The sequence below is a fragment of the Ornithodoros turicata genome, chromosome 3 (genome assembly GCF_037126465.1).
Source record: "Ornithodoros turicata isolate Travis chromosome 3, ASM3712646v1, whole genome shotgun sequence".
NCBI classification, from domain to species: Eukaryota; Metazoa; Arthropoda; class Arachnida; order Ixodida; family Argasidae; genus Ornithodoros; species Ornithodoros turicata.
Genome location: NC_088203.1, coordinates 15528276 through 15552119, shown reverse-complemented (window position 1 = coordinate 15552119; position 23844 = coordinate 15528276). Strand labels below are relative to the sequence as shown.

Here is a 23844-nt window from a genome sequence, read left to right as displayed (position 1 = left end):
CAGGTTCAGCACGTCAGGTGAAACGCTCTTCGAATTTTCCAAAACAGTGGATTCCTGAGTGGTGGTTACCACATGGAGATGCAAGTGGCAATCGTATTCAACGGTGGTTAAACACAGGGCGATGAAAAGAATCTCAAGATTTACAACATATACTCCTAAGATCTCTGAAAATACCGGTAAGCCATTTTCAGGAATTTCTTTTACAATTACACAAGTTGCTGAAACTGCAAAGCTATCGATCGTGACACTTCTGACAGAAGCTTTCTTATGTGACATTCTGGTACCTGTTAAAGTGACACCTCTCTTGTTCCATCAGTTTTCAGTAAAAAACAAAACAAGCATATAACAAGCCATGTATGCCATTTTTCATATAGCTCATTGAAGTGTGTTGTGGTGAATTGGACTATCACTGAGTTGCCTATGTATAGCCGTATATTTTTCCTTAATATAACATTCTTATACATATAGTTGATCGCATTAGAGTCCACCAGTTACCTCTAGACATGCTGCATGAGCAGAGCAACTTTTACTGAATACTTTAGATGCAGTGAAACTTTTTATAGATATGCTCATTTGGTGATTATCAAAATGACATACAAATACAATTTATTCCTAGATGATCTTGGGCATATACCCAGAAAGTGTTGTCAGCTCGACAACATTTTCTGGTTATTTTCTTATTCGGCGTTGAGAATTACACCCTTCCACATGATTACACCCTAACAATGTTGACGGTGTTAAAGTACACCTCAAAAGGTTCCCTGCACATTGGGGTTTACACCCTTTAAGGTGTAAAAAGATTTAGAGTGTACAGTAAATAGAAGAAGCATAGTACTTATACGCTTATGGTGACCTGGAAGTTGCAAGCGTGAGTAACATTGTGATGTATGATGTGATAGAAAAAGAAACATTCCTGGAAACCATGTTCATATTAGCAGTTCACAAAAATCACGTACCTATATGTGTATTTTGAATAAACGTTGTCTCTTATATACATGTATCCCTGGAGTCGTCAAAATAGACTTCAGAACGTAGAAGGATTAAGTTTTGTCACGGTCTCAATGCTCTTAAAAAAAAGAAAAGAAAAGAAAAAGCTGGAGGTGAGGCTATACCGAAAACCGAAACACAAACGTAAGCAACAATGGTGGTAACCGAAACCGAAACAAATAAGGGCCAGTAACGGATGTGGTAACGGAAACGAAAGAGATTCCGTTACCTTTCCCTGCCAGCCAGCGCCAGCCCAGTGACTCGGGGATCTTTCCTTTGGAGGGCGGCAAGCATGCGCGGCAATAATGAAATGCCGTTGATATATTGGGCGGTCTACCTGCCATCACGGCGACAAGTTGTTATAAAAAGAATACACGAAAACAGTGCGAGCCCAGTGACTCGGGGATCTTTCCTTTGGAGGGCGGCGAGTACGCGCAGCAATAATGGAGTGCCGTTGATATTGAGCGCTCTACCTGCCGTTACGGCGGCAAAGTGTTAATGGTTGGCGCTCTTTCGAGATCTATTGATCGATGTATATGCGGAAGTATTAATAATGGTCGGAGAACTCGCTCAAACGTAGCGCAAAAATTGTATGCTTGAAGATGTCGAATACGTAAACGTGAGCACCCGACCGCGGCTTCACCAAAGATAACTGGCTGCTTTGCTTGCCCGCTTAACTGAATAGTTCCCTAGGCTTGATTGGCCAACATGTACCCTTTTGCCCGCGATTTGAGCAAAAAAAAGGGGGAGTTTGTCGAGGCACTTAGGAACGATTTGTTTTTGCATGTCTGTTCAATGAAAACCAACTCGACGAATTGTTCATTTCTGTCTTACGAACTTGGCATGATGTTGCTGATAAGGCTCCGGTCACTTTTTTTTTTCGGCAAGCAAGTCGACTTACCCGAAGATTTGTCCACGCGACCAGATGAGCCACCTGATGCTGAATGGAACCACCATAAGGATCTCGAATTCAGTGTGGTTTGCCTTCTGCATTTCCTCTCGCGTTTTCTGGAAAAAAACAATACATCTTTCAATCCACAATGTACGACTTCTACAGACAACGCGCATCAGTGTCTACGAGAGACTGCGGTGATGATAACGCCGTTAACGTTGCCGTTAACGTCAAAATTCCTTGCTTATACGTGCGTTCGCCTAAAACTTCGCTGTGACATGAAGATATCTAATCAACAACCAGGTACTGCTCTGTAATTTTGATAGACAAAGTATTTGGCGGATCAGTTGGCTGAAGAACGATAAACACATAAAAGGAATAAACTAATTACAAGTTACTTAGGTTGTCAGGTTTGAAAAGCAACTACAAGAATTTGAATTGGTGCAATGCTTGCATATTAATTGCTGCAACTATGTTAACCTTCAATCATCCACAAATCTGAAGTACTTGTGCAAATATTGACAACGGTATCTCCTTTACTATTCTGCACGGATGTAGCATAATAACAATGACACTCCTATGGCTCTTGCCAGAAGACCCCTAATAAAGAAACCTGCACTAGCACATGAATAGGGGAAGGTGGGGAAAGATCAGACAGAAATTTGCAATTGAACATGGAATTTTTATTTTCGTGTTTTTTTAAAAGAAAACTAGCCATAAGCACATTCTCAGTTTCTGATCTGTAAATCAGAATGGACGTAGCCGGTTCTAAGGTAAACACAGAACAAGAATTTCAAAAATGCAGATTGTCCCATCTTGCCCCAACCCTCGGGGCAAGACGAGACATCACGTGGGGCAAGATGAGACACGCCAATTACTTTTTGCAATCTAAGCACCCACACAGCTCTCTTGAGCCCACCGCCCACATGATGTGCCAAAAAACTACACAGAACACGGTACTATTTCCCTCCACCATGCTTTGCAAACAAGGCACCGCCAGTCTGACGTGTCCCTGGTCGCTCGCATGCATCTCTGCTTTGCTGGAAAATCCTAGGCAATATATATGTATATATTTAATATTTAATATTCTCTGAGGCCCAAGCATAAGGCAATCTAATAATAATTTACTTGTCAGTTTTTAAATTGCATTAAACTTAAGTCCCATCGCACACACCGTTGTCGCGTCATGCCCCGTGCATATCATTGGATGCATTAATTTTTCAGCGAAATACCGCAGCAAATACCGGCACGAAGAGTGCCGATATTTGGCATATATATATATATATATATATATATATATATATATATATATAGATGAATGAATAAAGAAATAGGATGAAGACTTACATTGAGAGACCAAGCCTGCCACATGCAGCCGCACAGCTCACAAAAAAAGGACTACAAAAAATTGTGATTTTTTTGCCAGTGTTTAGATTTCAGGCAGAAGTAATTTTCTTAATTTTCTTTCTCTCTCTTCAACGCAAACACCAATCCGCAAAATTCTCACGAGCAATAAAGGGGACATAGAGTTTCAAGCACATGGAGCAACGAGTCTCCGAGACAAGCGGCGTTGAGGAAAAAATGCCGCGTCTTGCCCCAGCTTACCCTACGTTTCTTCACACGTACACGTTCCATGAGTGTGGAGTTGGTCGCCGAGTTTGAGCAAAGGTTAATTCGCCTGTCTTGAAAATAGAACGCCCCGGCCAGGCTCTTGAGAAGTTTCCCGCGAGGCCACTTACCGACAGGATTGTCGTCTGGGCCACGAAATCCTCGTGCAAAGTTTTGGTGAAGCCGAAAGCGACAGCGTTAAATCCGTTTTCAATCATGAATGATATTATTTCCTGAATCTGGCTGTAGATTCGGCGCCCGGCCTTCCACCTCCGTGACAAACCGTCGCCATCCAGCATCATAGCAAAGTTCGTCGAGCTCTCCTTCGAAAGTTGCCGCACTTCCTGCATGATTGAAGCTGCAAACCAAAGAACCAATTAAAGGATGTGTAGAGTCACTAAATATACAGGGTGTTAATTTGTATACAACAAACTAGCGGAACAAAATAGATGCCGTTTTAGCAGGTGACTTGTACGTTTGTCGAGACTCGACCATGCACCTCTCAGACTGCCGTGCGTTGTGTAGTGTGCTTGCTTAAAACAACCCTTTCCCATAGACGAAAGCTAGGCTCCATAAAGGAATACAGTTTTGACATTCCTGGAGGTGCTTCACAATTTCCCAAATGGGGACTGGCCTTTCAGATTGGCATGTGTGTGCTCAAATTGTCTTGCCTGCGGACACACTGCAGATCTATTAAGCCTACTTAAGTTGTTCATGATTTATATAAAAATGCGCTTCGGAGCACTGCTAAACGCGTACGAAATGCGATAGCATTTCAACAGATGAAGGGTGGTGCGTGACTTCAAACTGCACCAAAGCTGCAGTGTATGGAACAGCCATCGACCACACCAAGCTAGATATGCCGGCTCACGTCCGATCGCGAGAGCTAAGCAGCGTTGGACTCGGTCAGTAGTCGGCGAGGAAGTATGATACACACAGCAGCTACACTCTAAATCGTTTCACACCTTTAAAGGTGTAAAATAGGTGTATTAACAAAGATCACACCCCTTTCACACCCTAAAACTTTGTTTTGGAAGTTCCTGAGGGTGTAACAATAGTGTACTACACCCTCAGGTGAAATATGGTGATAAGTGTGTCGCCTGGGTGTAGGAAGGGAGTATGTTTATTTCCGTTCACATGAACAAAAGTAAATATATACAACAACAGGGAACGGGAAGTGCAGTACAAAAGTGCATGGCGTGAATTTACAACACGTCTACCACCTAGTAATGTATGCAGATATAGAAGATTTGTTGAGATAGTGCTTAAATTTCTTAAAACACGTTGCTCCTCATTGCAAGACAGAACAAATACGCGATAGTCTCATCATTCTCAACTGTAGTTAATGTTTGCATGAAAAAAATGATATCAGAGTTAATAACATATATGCCTGTAATCTCTACGAACACGGGTAAGTCCTCCTCGGAAGATTCTTTGGCAACAACACAGCCAACAGCAAATGTGTTATCATTATCCACTGCACTTTTCACATAGACTATACATTCTGCGTGAATATCACGGTCATGAATGTAACTCTGAATTGCTTCTGGGGCATGTTGAAGCAGTATCTGCTTGGAACCATCAGTAGATGTGGCATTTCTGATGAAGGGCTGCGACCACACATACATTTGATAAAATTGATGTCTTCTTGCTAATGAAAGGGTTATATTCTTAAAATGTCGAGTTTTTCTAGCAACATCTTTAAAGTGCTGGCGTTTCCCTTCGAAACGCATACACCATACAGCTAGGAGAGGACCAAACAACCTGATGAGTCGCGGATAATGAACAATGTAATGCATTTTACAGGGGTTAGATATTCCTGGGAACAACACTGCAAAGCATTGAAGAAACGAATAAATGCAACGTTCTAAGTAATGAACATGCATATGGGGAAGATGCTTGCTCATGAGAAGGTCTACAATTTCACGAAAAGCTATACACAGCTGCCATGCTTCATTGCCCATGCACATCTGCCACGCCATACATGATTTTCTGTTCATGTTTATACACATATTTAACCACCTTGATGTAAATACATATATGGACCTCAATGTGATTATATGTAATATTCTGGTAATTGTGAATACACAGTTACCAGCATATTGCCACGAACCCAGCAGTTCTATTCGGCGTTACAACCTTTACACCCCAACTGTCACGAGGGTGTTAAAATACACCTTAAAAGGTGTGCGCCATGAACATTTTGATTTACACCCTTTAAGGTGTAAAACGATTTAGAGTGTACGTCACAACTTGGTGCTACAGCGCAGAAACAAGAACAGTACATACATCTGTTAGCTGCGCCGAACGGCGGATAGTACAGGGCCCTTCCCTTTTGATGTCAAACTTCTTAGTAGCGTGCCCGAACGTGTTCCAGTTCTGACTCAACTGAACGATGTTAAATGTGGGAAAAGCGGTGTGCCCCCCGCAGGGTCGACTTTCTTTTCTGTTTTGTCCTCCACGGATGTGCAGAAGCGCACACGTTGAAGTACAAAGAGGAAAAGAAAAAAAGAAGACGCGTTACAGTGCTCCACCATGCCTCAGTGCGTATAGTTGGCGAGCAACTCCTCCGAGGTTGATATTTACAACGGAAAGGTTACTTCGACTCCACAAGCCGAGGGTCAGGAGAAGACGAGTCCTAAAGAATAGGAAGTGCAACCCCGACTTCGACGCCCTGTACGTCATGCGAATATTGCGCGGAGCGCCCCCCTAAGTATTTCAGTGAAATGCACTCCTCCCCATGGTACAATTACGAATCCCAGCAAGTCTTTGACCCGTAAAACGTTGTAGAGGGCAGATGGACGTGGCCTCACGCTAGGACAGTGCCGGTAGAACGGGCTGCCATGCGCAGTAGCGCGCGGCACCAGAGGCGCGTCGTCGTAGTCGTCCACGGGACGCCACATCCCCCCCCCCCCCGCAGACTCGGAGCGGTGCATGCGGTTGAGGTCCGCGCCGATACTATGAAGGGGAGAATGAGGACGACTCGTGGATGGAGGAGGACTGGACACAACGTCACCTCCCGACTCAATGGGTGGGCGGGACTTTAATTGGATGACCAGTTATCGGAGCTTACGAGTTACGACTCTCTAAAACTGTCTGATAACGGCAGGTAGGATAACAAATGCAAAATGCATCAGAAGAGGCTACCATATTAGCCTATACCGTAAAAATATGACTACGAGGGCTACGTACCCTGGGCTTTCTCTACCAGCCCGTCTTCCACCACGAAAGCGTCCAAGACGATATAGTCGCACACGGAGGACGGGATACGGCCGATGCTTGTGGCGTTCTCATGAAACACACATATGACAGCGTCTGTAAGGCAAGCGTAGTTCAGCCACGAATAAAGGACTACACATGAATGAGTGCTCGCGACGACTGCTGGCCATGTATGTCCGCAGCGACTTACGCTGTGGGCCAACGGGTTTCTCAGCGCGACGCCCAACGTCTGTGTATAAGGGAGTCATCAGAACAAGGGTTTCTTCCCTTCTTTTGTTTTTCTTTTTCTATTTATTTTCAACGTTACTTACCTTCTGCTCGGTTCAGTCGATGTGTTTTCGCGAGTTCATCTGAAATAATAGAGTGCTGCGGTTGACCAGTGATGGCCACTAGCTACAACTACTTCGCGATGGAGTACTTTATCTAGTAGTTCAACTACTCTTCAGGGTAGTAGTTAAAACTACTTCTTTAACTACTGCAATGTATTTTAATTACATCAATAACTACTTAACGTTGTCCATCAGCACCAATCCCTTGTAGTGTTCTTGGACACCTAAATATGAATCACAAGCAGTGATAATGCCACTGCCTGTGTCTTGGATATTATGCGCTGACAAAAGAGCTTACTGCGGAAATATTTTCTATGGAGTGAAAGCTTCCGCTATAAAGGTACGTACAGCATACGACGGACCATGTACTCAGGCTCCTTCGTCACCTTCGTCACAAATCAATGTTCCACGCACAAATATTGTGGTGGCCACCGTGGACCGTAAAATATTTTCGCTTAGCCACGATGATCGATCACGTACACTCTTAAAAATGAACTTCACCGCATAGCACGTTCCTAGCCAACCATCATCTCAAATGATATCGTTATCTGCCCTGATTTGTTGAAGACGGGAGGCGTACGCCTTTTCTGTGACACTTATGCTGTTCATAATTGTCACAGAAAAGGCGTACGCCTCCCGTTTTCAACAAATCAGTGCAGATAACGATATCATTCGAGATTATGGTTGGCTAGGAGCGTGCTATGCGGTGAAGTTCATTTTTAAGAGTGTAGCCATCCTATGCGGTTTCAATGCAAATTCACGCGAATGAGGCTTCACTAGACAAGCATTACAACTGAAGATTTAGTAGACACGCACGGCACAATTGCTCTGCACCTCCGTTCTAATCAAACAAGTAGTTCAAGGTAAAAGTCGGAAGCACAATCGTGCCGTAAAGCTTGCGGCAAAATCGAAAGTAGTTGGCGCCTGCAGTAACTTAGCTACTGTAGTTAACTACTCGAAATAGTAGTTTAGCTAGTAGCTGCCACTACATTTCTGCAAGTAGTTGATAACTGCTTTTTAACTACAATCAGGCAGGTTCACTAGTAGTTTAACTACTGGCCATCACTGCCGTTGACACATAACTCGGTTGTGGATGTATGTATGTTGTACGGGGGCCTGTATCGTTAACTATCCACTTACACGGCGGAATAACTTTGTAAGGACGCTTTTAATCTCTGTTGCCTGAACAAACAGCCACGATATATCAACTCCAGAAAGACATGCACGTTGCCCTTTAACTGGGATCGTATACTGCGTGGCCGCCGTGATCGCATTTAGTGATTCATTTTCAGATTCTCGTTTCTGATGTCCTCTCGATGATGGCAGCGCCTATTTACACTGACCTTTTATTGCGATTGGAAGCACTAACCCTACGAGAAGGACAAGGCAACACAAGTAGCGCCCAAATAACACATTTGTTCACACAGGCACGACAGGCTTAAAATTATCTCGTTAATCAAAAGATCAATACATGGATTGTTCACACAGCCTTTCCCTACTCCTTTTCCCACTCCTTTCCCTCCCCTGCCCCTTTTTCTGCTTTCTAGTAAATTCTTCCTAAGCTTACACACATTACACCCACAGGATGACGCGCACTCAACGAATGTCCCCGGTCTTGTCGACGCACTGTATATACCTGTGTTCCCGTAGAATACAGCTCACACGTCTGCCTGCCTAAGGCCCATGTAACTTTAACGTTTTTCTCGGCCATGTTTTTAACGAAGCCAGAACGGGCCTATTGGAGCCAACGGAGCTGGATTGCCCCCAGATTCTATTTCAGAATCAAACGGACAACAAACACGGTAGTGCGGAGCCGTACAAGAAAGTTGACTGCTAATGCAAGAAGAAGTAAAGCTGGGGATAATCTTAAACTTCTAGTGATGATTTTTAGATATGGGTACAAATGTAGTAGGAGAACTACAATCCAGTCATGATGTAACGCTAGAGAAGATAACGAGCTGTGGGGGCTTGGAATGAAGAAATATGATCCCCTTGGTGGGCAGACACCTCGAGTGAATGATGCTGGAATGACTACCTAACTGCAACGCGTTGGCGACGTCCATGCACTGGCATGGGAAGTCCGAGACCGACCGTTTGTTCTCTCACGCCTACACTCTTAAAAATGAACTTCACCGCATATCACGCTCCTAGCCAACCATCATCTCGAATGATATCGTTATCTGCCCCGATTTGTTGAAAACGGGAGGCGTACGCCTTTTCTGTGACACTTATGCTGTTCATAATTGTCACAGAAAAGGCGTACGCCTCCCGTTTTCAACAAATCAGGGCAGATAACGATATCATTCGAAATGATGGTTGGCTAGGAGCGTGCTATGCGGTGAAGTTCATTTTTAAGAGTGTAGGTACGAGGGGCGTTCAAGTCAAACCGGGACTTTTCATTTTTCGCAAAAGTAAAATGAACTTACACGCGAGAAATTAGTTTTATTTTTCAACGTAATCTCCAGCACTTGTCCAAGCGTTTCACGACGGCTTGGATGCCAGCAGCGTAGAAATCCTTACCGGCGCGTAGCAGCCATGATCGGACTGCATTCTTGACCTCATCGTCGCAGCTGAAGTGTGTGTTGTTTTGTGATACACCTATCGGATCGGTGAGCAGTCTTCGAGTAAACGGCTAGGAGGGAAGCAAGCTTCCTTCCCGCTTTAAACACTACCCGAACCCCCACCCTCCCTGTTTCTTTTTTTTTAAAATATGTATTGTACGAAACATCATTCGTGTATGGGATAACAATTGTCCTGGCCGTGGCACCCCGCACCCTTCCTGGCCGTTTCAGGATACCAGTGCAACCGCCCAGGATAACCTTTACGGGAAATCCGCATTCTGTAACCGCTCAGTCTGCAAACTGGAACTGCGTTAAAACATCGTCAGAACACGACCTAGCTGGAGCAGGCCTAATAGTCCTTAACAACATTTGACTGATTTGTCATGTGTGACATGATGCGTTTGGTTGCTATCGTTATTGATAGCGAGAGTAGAGATAACCCCCGTATCGATTAGTAAAAGGCCTAATCATCTCTCTCCACCCGATCCATTGTGAAATCGAGGATCGGAGCTGCGCTTAAAGAATCCCTGCTTTGCTGTGTTACGTGCTGTAATCGTAACGCTGTTACGCTGTAATTGTAAATTTTTGGTCGTCATCATTTTGCGGCAGCTGCAGGAATAAGGCTGCGTATAAGCCCCTCAAAAAAGTTTGTGACTCACAAAGTGACTCGTTGATGAGGGCAGTGCGCAAGTGCGGAGCCCCACACACGCCTTGAGGATCGTCGTAGTCCGCATGGTACGCAGCAACACACGGCGTGCCTGCTGTATCAACCTGCGTAGTATGGTGCTCGGGTAAGAGACTGCTGCTGACACACGGATCCGGAGCGACACTGTTCGGACCACAAAATCCAACCGCCTTCCGGGATAATGAACTTATCTTGGGACAACGACGAACGCAGTTTTAGTAAACCCATTCACAGTTGAAACATCGCTAATGTGTATGAAAGGACCTAATGTATGCGTAATATTGTGGAACGTATTTCACAGACAGCACAGAAGACAAGGAAAGTGATAAGTGATACCTTTTAAATCTATGCAACACGCGTGTTTGAATTCGGGAGAACACCAGCGGTTTAGAGTCACTGAATGGCTTCAGAGTACTGCAACTGACGTGCAACAGCAAGTTCTACGTCAGGGGGCGCCCTGCACTCTAAAAAAAAAGGGAGTCGAGAGAGAGTATTAAGCAATTTTACACCCCGTGCTGCGGATGAACTCTCACCAAACACCCTTGAAACTCCTTGCTTTTGTATTTCCATGTTTTGATGCTTTAATAACTCCCTTCAACCTGCGCTTTACTCTCTGGCGAGAGTTAAGCGCGACACATCTGCAAATTCCTCAACAGTTTTCCTCCTTGTCATTGCGCAGTCTAGCAACACTGATATCGAGGCCGTTGAGTTTGAGCACTTGAGCTCTGCGGCGTGCGTCTCTCTCTGCTTGTCGTGCAGAGACTTGTTACGGTCTGTTGGACCGCTGAATATTATTTTCTCCCAACAGTAACGTTTTTCAGCATGCTGAGGTGTAATGAATGCGACGACTGCAAGTCATATAGCTGCGTGTCCTACCACTATGTACTCAAGGTAAGTCTCCGTCCTGTGAAACGTACTTACACGTATACGTTGCTTTGAAAGGAGGATCCGTTTGGGGACACTGCTAACAAAATACGGTAGACGTTGGCCTGTAATTTGTTCACAAATATATGGTTGAGAGTTTCTTTCATTTCATAAGCTTGGAAGTACCTTCTTGTTGTGTTCTAAAGGAACTCCGCTAAAGGAATTTTGACAATTATCAAGCCATCTGAATGACGATAGTTGAAATGTGATTTTAGCAAGGACACTGCGTACATGTTTACCAATGTTAACTATATTGCAGAATAGTCTGGCTTTAATCGCACGCACTGCAGATGACGAAGGTGATAATTTCCCCTGAAAGGCCAGCATAGCTTGGCATGACATTTAAGTGACAAACTGTGAAGATGGTGTGAAGGAGGTCCCCTGCCCTGGTAAGTTTCAGTGGGGTAGGTACTACTGCTGTTCTGTATTAATATTTCATTCATATGTATCCCGTTGATCATATGTGGTGTCAGTGTTGAGTTATAATGCTGTTGTTAGTAAGTTTCAGATTGACCAGTGGTGTGCACAGCACAGTGGAAAAGACGATGAAATAGCGCTGCTCCACCTCCACAAAGGAAGAAAGTACTATGCAAATTGCAAGGAAGAGAAGGGCAACAGTTGAACAAAATGGTAGGTCCAATGCAGTGAATTAAATCCCCATTATTTTCTTCTTCTATTACATCACATCACAGTGCCGGACAAAAGTTTACGGAACACGCTACGGAGTATATCTTCCTCAGCGTGACATGCCAGCAGCAAATGGCACCTATAGACTTGCAAACAGATGATTGGGTTACCTAGGCACATGTCTGTAAGTTCATGTAGCCCCGTTAGCTGCCTGCGTGTCACACTGAGGAAGGCGCCGGAGCGTGTTCCATAAACTTTTGTGTAGCACTGTACTAGCATCAATCAATTTTTCCACCCCGTATGATTCAAACCATTCATTTTCCTAGCACTATTTTTGTTTGGCATACGAAATGGTTAATTACCAAAAATATTTGACATATGATAGCATCATATATCGCCACTCTCATTGCCTATATTTATGTTGCAGATTATTTCACAGCAGAAGTAATTTATGTCTTTGCTCATCTGGTGAGGGAGATCAATCTGACCTGTTCACTTGTGTAAGTCCTTACTTTATTTCATGTGCTTTATAATAGATATACAGCAAAGTGCGCACACATACCTATTTTAGGAAAGCTGCAACAGATGAACAAGCTGGAGATTTACTCGCACACCAATATGCTCTTCCCAAACACTGATTTCTACAGGTCTGGGCTGGCACACACATTCTTACATTCTTATGGTTTTTACAGTGCATCCTACTATCTGTCCCATCCTTATAGTTAAGGATGTAAAATGTTTGCAAATAAGCAAGCTCTGAATTTTGCTGTGTATGTGCTCTGTTTGACTTGATTCTTCTCTAACTTTCAGTAATGGAAAAAATTACTCTGCTCCTTAGATTAATAGGTCTACATTGCATACTTGACTGATACTACTTGAGAAGGCCATATAGAAAGGAATGTAACATAACTTCGTAATATATCGCTATCGTTTCTCTCCCCTTAGCGGTGTCGCTTAAGACAAAAATGATCTATATCTGACAAAAATGCTCACAGAAGACCCATTCAAGTTCCAGTCCTGCTGTATCACAGTGAAGGGACGTGCCTGTCCAGTAAATGACCGCATTGAAACATCACGAAGACTTCAACCTGAAGTATGTTGCATTGGTTAGGGAACGCTTTAGGTGCTGTTAATCACTTTAGATCCTAACTGTTTGTTTGTGTTGTTTCTAGGCATATGATTATGTTCCATGTACATAGCGTGTAATGTGCATTGTAATGTTCAACTTCTGCTCTGTATCAGAAGCACAATAAACGTATGTTTTTTAAACATACTGTTTTACAACACTTCCTTGTATGTTTTTCAAGATAAAAAGTTGATTAGAGTAATGTACACCCCAGGATAGGGGCATAATTTTTATGCCTTATGTAGTGTAAGCATAACTCCCCAAAGGAGTTATGTTAACCTCATGAATGGAGTTGCTTTTACACTCGACATGCTGGAGTAAATAGGGAGCTGTTTGGGAGTAACTTTTACTCTGTACTTTAGGGGTAAATTTTACTTCATAGTTCCCGGAGTTGCAGATACTCCTCAAAAAGACTATAATTTTGCACATGGGAGTTAGGGTGTTTTACCCCCGCAAAGGAGTCAGTATGACACCTTTTTTTTAGAGTGTGTAAGGGACGCTATACTGGGTCCGTTAAGTTCGTCTACTATGTTAATGACGGATTCCCTCCGTGGACGTTCGTTGTTTCTTCTTTATTCGACCATGCTTTTGCGTCTTCCTTGACGACAATGGACCAAGGCCCTCTAAACGGACGTGCTGTTACGGTCAACGCGCAGCAACTCGCGATGTGAAATATAAGTTTGCCGCAGCAAACGCTGTTTTGCCTGGGCGGAAAGAAACTCGACTCTTAAAAACGAACTTCACTGCACAGCACGCTCCTAGCCAACCATCATCCCAAATGACATCGATCGGTATCTCCCCTGATTTGTTGAAAATGGGAGGCGCACGCCTTTTTTGTACGACTTTTCCGGTACATAATTGGTACAAAAAAGGCGTACGCCTCCTGCTTTCAACAAATCAAGGGATGATAGTTGGCCCGAGTGTGCTATGCGGTGAAGTTCACTTTTAAGAGTGCGCTTCCAGTGCAAAATGCCACCGAGTTGCAGATTTTGTTCAATGGGAGAGCGGCGCTCTCAATGTTGCCAGACGGCTGCCGGCATATTGCCAGGGAAAAGAAATGCAATACTCTGAGCAAAGCTATTCAGTGACTCTACAGGGGAGTATACACCGCTACCGGCAACATTGAGACTCATTATGCATGCATGTATGCGAACGGCTCAGAAGCACGCCCGAAGCGTGCGCGAAGACGCTAGTTATATTTTATTGTCGTTGATAACGACTTTTGAGAAAGACTTCGCGTGATGACCTCGTGCATACGCCGTGTGGCTGTGCCTTTCCGGGCAGGACAGTTCAAGTAAAGTGGTACGAATGTTAATGTCTTTCGCTTCGTTGCGTGGATTGCTACGATTGCCTCGGAGTACAGTTTGAAAAGAGAACGCGCGAGAAAGATAAACGCGACGTTCTGTTTCGTATGCCGAAAGGTTGGGATGTTTGAAGTGCCTGGCTGCCTGGGTGGCTAGGCACGCTGACAACTGTTTCACATAGGCAGGGTACAGGAACTGAAAAAAAAAAAAAAAAAAAAGAAGAGGCACTCGCAAGCGGGAAAGGACGTCACTAGTACGCCTTAACCCAGGCACACCAGGTCGCTCAAATACATTACATTCTCGGGTAACCATGAACAAGTTCCCGCCACAACTTGCGATGCCACGAGGACGTCCGGTCCTTCCGCGACTAAGGACGCTCGGAACCATCCGACATACAGAATTATATCCTTCGCTTTCCTGATTTGTTGAAAGCCGCGAGGCGTACACATTTTTGTGGCAGCTCGAATTGTCACAAATGTGGGTGGCGCAGAGCGTGTTTGCTGTGAAACCGGATGTCGTTTTGCGGCGAAAACAGCATGTGTACACTCTTAAAAATGAACTTCACCTCATAGCACGCTCCTATAGCGAACAATCGTCCCGAATGACAGCGTTCTCGCCCCCGATTTCTTTAAAACGAGAGGCGGAGCGTATTTTGTGCCGTACATAACGAGCACAAAATGGGCCCCGCCCCTCGTTTTCAAGAGTGAAGACACATGAAGACCATTCGCGAAGTTCAGTGACAATTTGCAGTCCCGGGGAGTAAATGTCGGGACTAAATGTTGGGTTAGGGGATAAAAATGGGGAGTAATTGCAGACTAGGGGAGTAGAAGCTGCAATTACTCCCCGTTTTACTCCTTTTTTTTCTTAGTGTAAGTGACCTAGAGGAGTTCTCTTTTCTAAGGACTGCATATGTGTCAGCAGTAGGCGCCGAAAGCAGGATTGCGAAAAAATACCTCCAGCTGGATGCTGAAACCAGTTTGTCAGTGGATGTCCTTCAGGCACACAAGGAAACAATCAAAGATCTCTTTTCTGTAGTCCTAGCGGCTGTAAATATCTAAATAATTTGTATAGGAAATTCCTGACTCAGCCAGTCATAATTGCTTTTGTAGGATGGGGATTCTCTAATTTGCTTTTGCTCGCAACAAACCAGTCGCTGTCATGAACAGGCCTAGGCTAGTAGCTCTCGTCTTTGTCGATGTAGAAAAGGACGTTCTAATGAGCATGGATGCCACGGATTTGTTAGGGAAATTTGCCACGCCCAATCAAACAGGCACCTCACCCTTGGGCACAGTGACCTTGGGCAAAACTCCGAAGCGCCATTGTGATCCCTGACAAGTGTGAGAATTTCCGGTGCAATAGTAAATATTTAATTGCGATAATAATCCTTCAGGTATTCTATATTTTCATCTTTGTGTATGTGTCTGGCATCTGTATCACATCTCGCTGTATGTGGGCTTGCCTTGGTCGGCGGGGGCATCGGGGGGTGGGTGGGGGGGTGGGGGGGGCTTGTCTATCGACTTCTGAGATTGGGCATCTTACATCGGAGGTCTGACTACGTCCTGGGGTCCCCAACACCGGATGCAGAAGGATGCTCTTGACGCTCTCTCTAGGGACGACGAGCCGATAACTTCTGTTAACCGTAGACCGGGACATTATGACAGAACGCTGCTATGGCGTTTGGCACGGAATTTCAGCACTGTCGCAGCTTAGACACACGAAAACGTACAAGCCAAGGAAGTATTGGACAAAGGAAGTTACCTTGAGCACCAGGTCAGACTTAGTATCATAAGTGTACAATTTGTTCCGTACACGTTGAAAGGTAGAAATTGCCAAGTAACTCGATTGTACTGGCACGTCAGATCTCTTGCAAACCTGAAATGGGATTAAATGGTGCACAAATGCACCGCACGTGTTTCGTGAGTTGGAACCAGTAACGATGTATAGTTCGCCGCAAGCAATGTAATAAACCCCTTACTGGCATAACGGAACGCGCAACAGGTCGTCAACCCTATATGTCGTCACGACGACATAGGGTTTTCGGATTCTTTAACGTATCGTCATACAATGATAACATGTATGATAACATATCATCATATTCCAGCCTGGTATAAAACGGGAGATCGGCACTCGGGCTCCCTCATTACTCGCTCAGCTCCTCGTTTGCTCGTTCATGCTGTCACACTCTCTGCTCTTCTCTCCGTTTGCTCGCCCATGCATCGTTAATTCGCCACATTAAGCGTGAGTGAGTTTTGTCAAGGTATGGATAGAGCATACACGGGTAACATTCTCACCGTCATCCAGTCACACCGAAAGATGAAAGAAAGACTTATAGTTTATCAAGATAATCTAAATTTTTACAGGGCATTCCCATGACCACATCCCAAATATACACGATGGTCCACCATCGATGATAGAAATTCATAGAAAAAAACGTAGGCCAGGGAGTGACATGCGGTCAAGGGATTTTTCCTGCCAATAACTTTTGCCACATATTCGTAACATTTTTATTTCATTTGAATTGACGAAAAATTGACGAAATTTCCCAAGGCAACCTAACGTTTTCTTTGCGGAAATGGGTTCCCCGTGATCATTTTATTCAGTATAGCACATAATCCCACTCGTAATGCAATGGCAATTACCGAAATAAGTTCACCGAAAATCACTGCATTACTGTACAACAAAGTAGGAGCCACGGAAAGCAAGCAAGAACGCACCTCACTGTAGTCGACGGTAGTCATATCGTTGCAATGGGCCCCAACTGGGGCTGAGTGACTCGACCTGTGGAACTCAAACGCTGCCATGGAAACGGAGTAGCAGAGGAACGGCTGCGGCTTGCGCAAAGCTTTCAGCCACTCCACGCCCAATTCGATGGGAATGGTGCCCGCGCTGGCGAATTGCCCGCGCATGGTGGACGGGTACCGGCCGGTACAGTTCGTTATGTTAGCGGGTACTTCCAGGTGAGTTTCCAGAATGAAGATATTAACCGACCTGAAAATAGCGAAAATGACTATTATATGCCTGCTTGCGTGTTCGCAAAGCCACGTACAGAAACAAAGATGTCCAATAACCACGTGGGTGTGTGGCTTTGGGGCTGTGTTCTGTTGTGGCAATCAGAAAGTAGAAAACTTGTCGCAAAACTAGCCAAATGTGGCAACGTTCTTTGTCCGTTGTCTGGGTCATGTATGGCCACCGCGAATCATAGCTATATAACAGCACTATACCAGCGAAAATAGCTCCGCGCGTCTGTATGACAGATGCTAATGCACACCAGCGACGCGTCATAAACGTCTTAAGGTTGGGTATAGTTGATGTCCGTGCTGGCCATTAGTGCTGTCCACTTTCAGACAGCGACGTTATATCCGGCAAGATCGCCCAGGGAGCTCAGCTGAACTGTTCCCGCAGCACACGTCAGGGAGGACTCACCTGCTCCCGTTGCTAAGGCTGGGGAGCAACTTATTGCGGTGGGCTGTCGCAGTCCCAGTAAAATACTGAACCTGTCAATGTGAATCTGGGATGTTCGTACGTTCAATAGCTTGGCGGTCCTCGCTATAACGCTGTGGGAGTGTTAAGATCTCCACCTGGGACTGTTACGTGCACTGCAGAGTGGTTCGCTCTATCGATATCGCTTTCGCATTATTTGTTGGGGATACCTCCCTCCAATATGCATCCGCCTCTATACTGAAGAGGTACTTACCTGGTCAGATGGTTCAGGTCAGACATGAAGTGTTCTGAGGCATCGCTCTTCAGTCTGATGCCTACCATGACCATGTGGCCATTGTAGGACAGTTGGCACTTTATGCTCTCCAGGAAGCGCCACAGCTCCCCTGCATTGTCACTGTATATTTCCAGATGGAGGAGTGCTATCCCCTTAAGAGCGTGTTTCAGCAGAAATTTAGTGGTCGAGCGCACAAATTCCCTCTTGGCTTCTGCTTTAGCGTCCATGTCCCGGTACCAAGAATAGATCTTCGCAATCGGGGAGATGAACCGATGCTCGTTGCCTGTCCTCCCCAAAAACCTGATCAAGGCTACATTAGCTGAAAAGGGAACACGAGCTCCTTGAGGAATCTGCTGCAAGGCGTCGGTACGCTTTCCTGAGCAATATGTACTGGGTCAATGATCGTCGCTACGTGAGAATTTATACATGTAGATGCGGTTTTCACACGTGGGATGTGTCCGGCCTTCCGCACATCCTCTCGGAATGTTCAATGTTAATTCAATGTTTTCGGGGAAATACGAGTTAGCAGAATTGTACTCAGTCACTGCTTAAATTCACCCTCTGTTTTCACCATTCTGAAACGAACATGTACTTTGCATAGAAATCGTAAGGAGAGAGGCTAGAAGAAAAGCTGGGAAAAGGATTAATTGGAGAGAGCTAAGCTGTACGGAGGCGAGACACTCTCCCAGTATCCAAGTCAGGGAGGCGCCATGATCGATATTGCAGATTCGGCCACAGTCTCTCCACGCGTGAAGGTCAGGCGCATTCGGTGCCCTGGTATCTAATCCAAGTCGTGCTTCCTTCCGCTGGGCTTCCACGCCGTGTGCATGCGACACCTCTATTTGGAGGTTAGGAACGGCTTGTAACCTAACATTGTAGGAGCAATAGAAGTTACTTCTGAGTTCAACCCAAATCCGATCGTCGTAACTTATAAATGAACCGCTTATAGGTACGTTGCAACTTCTAAACGAATTCCGCGTTTGCATGTATATCCTTCGTCTGTTTTCCTTGTTTGTTTGCAAAGTAACGTTTATAAAAGGCACTGCTCAAAAGTTACTGTGTTCTTGTTGTAGCCACACATTCAATAGGTGACGTGCACGTGACGTCACACCATAGCTTCACCTCTGCTTTTTCCCTCTTTCTGGTGAAACGGCTCCCGCCCGCGCACCCCACCTATACGAGAGTTTCGGGTCAGTTTGCTTTACTTTATTGTGTCTCTGCTTCTGTACGGACTGCGGATCGTGTTCAGAATTGTGAAGAAAAACAAGATTGAAGTAATGGAACTTTGTCAGGGTATTTGTGTCCGTATGTTCACTACAAAGTTTCCATAATTATGTTTTTGCTGGACATTCTAGCAACTCTCATCGCAGCGTCTGTCTGTCTGTCCGTCTGTTTGTTACGAGTGCGTGTTACGTCCCTTCTTTGCTTAATCCGTTGTCATCCTTATGTTTTACATGGTCCACGTCGCTTCCATCGTCGCGTCGCTGACGTGTCATTCTCAGATATCGGAAAGGAACAGGAGTGTATTCGGCGTACCGAGAGAGTGGCAAAACAACGTGAGGGCTGTAAAAAGTATACCTCGTTGAAGCTGGATGTAGTTCACCGCAGTGCGTGTTCGCAGCAAGTGTTTGTATTGTGACATCCCCGTGCTCCTGCCTCTGCAGTATAGTGCGAGGTTTGCCAATTATATAGTAAATATTTTCCTGTTGCAATTATTTATTTATTTCATTTATTGTGCATGTGAATCACTGCACTGCATGGATGCCTCTAGATGAATTAAGCTATACAGCAGATAGTTTGGGTTCATCTGCACTGATGAGGGCGGACTTTTAGCTCCACTTGTCGTGTAGCGTCTGTGAAGAGGCAGGCGTCTTAGAAGCATCCACGCCTGCCCAAACTGTAACCTTTACATCTGTGTGGCGGGTAATAGACAGTAACCTCTATTTATAGGTGATCTGTGTAACGTTTATAGAGGGCATCACCCATAGGTTACAGGGTAACTTCTGAAACAGAGGATAACAATTTCGATAACTTTTTTGCGCTCCGTGGATGAGTGGTTTCGGTTACGGCCAGGCCTTGGCTATTTATATCTCAAATTACCTGCCGTTTCAGGATCTAATTCATGCTATCTCGCATTTCCTCAAAAACATCAATGTAATAAGTTGAATTACTTAAGTATGAAATGAATCAATCGACAACTGTGGCAATACGAATTGCCGCAAAAAGGCGTATACGACCCCCTCCCCCCTCAAATCAGAAGCGATAGCTGTATCCATCGGCGCAGTGGTTGGCGCAGAGCGTATTTGCTGTGAAACCGGATGTCGTTTTGGCACCAAAGCGGAAGCGGTGAAAACGGCATCTATAGGATGCAATGTGTTCCGCCAGACATTTCACCGGCCATCATAATCAGCTGGATCCGGTCGACTTACACGACGTGTCTTCGAATCCAATTTCTCCACCGACGTACTCTACACCGTAATAGACAACATAGTCGCAAGGAGGATATATGGTCGGAAACTTGTCAGTCACCACGCATATCAAAGTGGGTTCTGAAACGGTATGACAGTAGGCAGTGATAATTGGCCCCACGGAAACAGGTAATGGCTGTGGCAAGGGGTCACCTACCGCTCGGCGCGATGATCTTTTTCGGTTCTGCAATTAAAGGAGAAATGTCAACGGGCCAAGAAGAAAGTACTATGGCTAACTTACCCTCTCTGAGGAGAGCTATGCTTTCTGGAAAGTTGAGAGAAAAAAGTAGTAGGCACGTCCCACAATATAGGAACAATATGGATGTATAGTTAGTGACAACACAAGTCATACACTTGACCCCGCCCCCACACAAGAATCGCTCCGCGCGCGCGCATGTAGTGCGGCGCTGCCAAGTGGGGATTGGGGGAGGGAGACAGAGTTGTGCCTAACTCGTTACAAGGAACTCGTTACTTGGTAACGGTTACTTTTTTTGGTAACGAAGTAACGATTCAGTTACTTTTTAAAAAATTGTAATAGTAACGGAATCAGTTACAAAAATTGGTAACTCGTTACTGACGTTACTCGTTCCTTTTCTTCAGCACTTTTCGGCATTTCGGCACTCCGTGCGGCGCAATGCGTGCAGATTTGACCTGCGTGACGTGTAACTCAAAGTATTATTCCAGTTCCTCGCTGGATGTGTTGTTGTCATTTCTCTTGTTTCAGTAATCTCCGACCATCACTGCTTCCCAAGAATGACCACCAATTTTGCTATGGCTACAAAAAACGTGTTTCGACTTCTAGCCTTTCCTTGTCTTTGCTAAGCCTCTGAGCACTCCAAATTATGACGCAGCCCCTCGTCTGTTTTTGGGAACCGTTTGTGATCGGTGGCACGAAAACCAGTGTTTTTTCTTGTGTATTCGTAATCTCCGATCACCCCCACTTCGGAAACAAGGGAGAGTATCGACAACAACAAATTTCGAGTATCAGCTTCTTTTGAAGTGCAATTCCTCAAGGCGAGTGACGGCATGTTTGTTGGCTCCTTTAACTATGCTGCGGTAACGTAAAAGTAACTCGTTACCTGTGAGTAACGAGAACTCGTTACTTTTGTATGTTGGTAACGAGTAACGTATTTAGTTACTTTTTCCTGAAGTAACGGGTAACGGTATTTAGTTCCTTTTTTTCGGTAACGGGCACAAGTCTGGAGGGAGAGAGCAACGGGATGCCGGCACTACATCACGAAGCGGAGGTGTCGTGCAAAGGCTGCTAGCCAATCACAGAAGCCTTCCACGGACGAGTGGACGGTCCCAATTGTAGGACTAGGAGTTGTCACTAACTATAGTTGGTATTATGATGTGAGGCATGGCAGCAGGAATTGCACTTCTAACAGGACTACTGCAGATTTTACAGGAGCCTTTGTTCACTTCGCACACGTCCCTTTTTTCTTGCTGCAGTTCGTCGCATCATGTATTAGGTATGTCTAGGAAGAAACCGTTCATGGCATCGTACACGGTAATTGACAGAACGCGGATCTGTATTGTCAAATGCCCCTTTTTCCTCGGACTCCTATCCCGTCCTCTTTGATGGTCAATAACGATTGACACGACGGGGGCACGTTCACAGAAGGCCTATTGTGCTTTTAAATGCCTATTTCTGCGTTACTTTCTAACTCGATCATCGTGGTCGCACCAGCACTGTATATCCTAATGGCGAATTCGGGCGGTCATTTCGTGGCAACACGGCCTAGAGGTCGGAAATTGTTAGGTCGGCGCCCGCGCTGGATCACGTGGCCGTTGCCGCCAGAACATGAGTGCCAGGAACCTAGCGTGTTTAGTCGCCTGAATCATGCTAGGGCCATCGCAGTCGGGCCATATATGAAACTATACTAACCCATGTTAACTTCGGCATGCGGACCAATCTTGGGGCCAATAAGCAGAGCCGTAGCGACAGGGGTGCGAGAGGGGGCAGCCGTCCTGGGCGCCCTCGCCAGAGGGCGCCGAACGGCAGGCCCTGGCAGGTTGGTTGGACACCTGATGAAGCAGGAATGAGGAAAATTTGAATTTATGGTCTCGGCAGTGCAAATGAGCGTTTTCTGTTCTTTTTTTACAGACCTGGCAGCGGCAAAGGGACGGGGAGCTTCAGATTTGCCCTGCCCCGGGCGCACACTCGCCTCGCGATGGCTCTGCCAATCAAGGCCCTCGCCGCCTCCCCGCCCTGACGGTGCGGATGTGACGACAGCGGATATAGTTAGGCAATCCGCCGCCTCAGGTCGCTTCGAGGCTGGGCGAAAAAAGTGCTAGCTGGCAAATTCCTGGTGAGAACACACGAGATTGCTACGTTTTGACCAAGCGAACGCAGTTGCCAGATCTGGCAAGAAAATCTGCGAGGCAATTACCACGCGAATTCGCCATTAGCAGTGCGGTGGTGAGCAACGTTTCATGATATCACGTTCGGTGACTGGGTTGGAGGCCGGCATACAATTGTCATCACGTTGCGTGTTTCTGAGTTCGTGATCGGTATCTAAATAGTCGGCATTTATTTGCAATTTAGCTGTCAGAGAGTTCCTGTTGGCCTCAAACTCTGTTTTGATGCACTTCGTCGTAACACACTAAATCGGTATTTGGAACGCCAAGTAATCCTTATGCTCCAAAATGTTTTCTTCCTCCTCGCGATGAACAGAGGTTTCTAACACAGGTTTGTAACACATGTTTGTAAACAGAAAGTCGTCCAAATCAGTACTGGGAATCTGGTTCTCACGAATCGTGTGGCGGGTCGAACTAGATAGCCTCTCAGACTGACGGGTCACGACTGCTGCGGTGGCACCGAATTCTGCCCTACGCGGTTGCACGTGCCGCTACTATCTTCGCCTCGGAGTTATAAGGTCACGATAAGTAGCACACGTACTATTTACGGTCTACCACCTGACTTTGGTGTGATGTGTCTATTGTACCATACGAGCAGTAAGCGTTTGAAATCTATCGATCGATTTCCTGGGACGGCCCCCAACAATATAGCCACGAAGAAACGTATATTCTGCACACAAAAACTGCAGACTATCCCAAGCCTGCTGCTACCATACACAGGTAAGACGCCAACATTAACGGACCATATGACTGGTAGATGTCTTGCAGCCTCGGAAATTTGCGCCCTTTGGTGCAAACTGCGTAAGGGTCGTCCAACTCCACTTCGTACAAGGCCACGCACTTGGACCTCACGTGCAGCACCTGTAAACACACCGGTCAGGCACCTTTTGTCACGCTCATGGGCAGTAGAGTGACCTTCATCACGATATCTGGGGGCGTTTCGTACGTGTATACTGCACCACGAGTCCAATGCCAAGTGCTTCCGACATCACTATTACGCACTGGCGGACTCCACAAAGAACCCTGGTTGCATACCTG

General features: G+C 45.5%; 1 protein-coding gene and 1 long non-coding RNA gene across 3 annotated transcripts in view; one reads left to right on the top strand and one right to left on the bottom strand.

Moving 5' to 3' along the window:
- LOC135388196 (uncharacterized) overlaps window positions 1–23844 on the bottom strand; it is a 141328-nt gene that overhangs the window by 93350 nt on the left and 24134 nt on the right. For both annotated transcript variants that reach the window (XM_064617586.1, XM_064617587.1), the window contains exons 48-61: window positions 23722–23841; window positions 23550–23667; window positions 20687–20710; window positions 20603–20629; window positions 20407–20526; window positions 17957–18296; window positions 16977–17250; window positions 16021–16134; window positions 10256–10367; window positions 7018–7056; window positions 6897–6935; window positions 6680–6802; window positions 3619–3845; window positions 1889–1995 (exon numbers count right to left, since the gene is read on the bottom strand). In XM_064617586.1, the coding sequence (XP_064473656.1) occupies window positions 1889–1995; window positions 3619–3845; window positions 6680–6802; window positions 6897–6935; window positions 7018–7056; window positions 10256–10367; window positions 16021–16134; window positions 16977–17250; window positions 17957–18296; window positions 20407–20526; window positions 20603–20629; window positions 20687–20710; window positions 23550–23667; window positions 23722–23841 (1784 nt within the window). The remainder of the gene's footprint in view (window positions 1–1888; window positions 1996–3618; window positions 3846–6679; window positions 6803–6896; window positions 6936–7017; window positions 7057–10255; window positions 10368–16020; window positions 16135–16976; window positions 17251–17956; window positions 18297–20406; window positions 20527–20602; window positions 20630–20686; window positions 20711–23549; window positions 23668–23721; window positions 23842–23844) is intronic.
- LOC135389947 (uncharacterized) lies at window positions 11013–12484 on the top strand. Its single transcript, XR_010421629.1, has 3 exons — window positions 11013–11172; window positions 11465–11835; window positions 12260–12484. It is a non-coding gene; the product is annotated as an uncharacterized LOC135389947 (long non-coding RNA).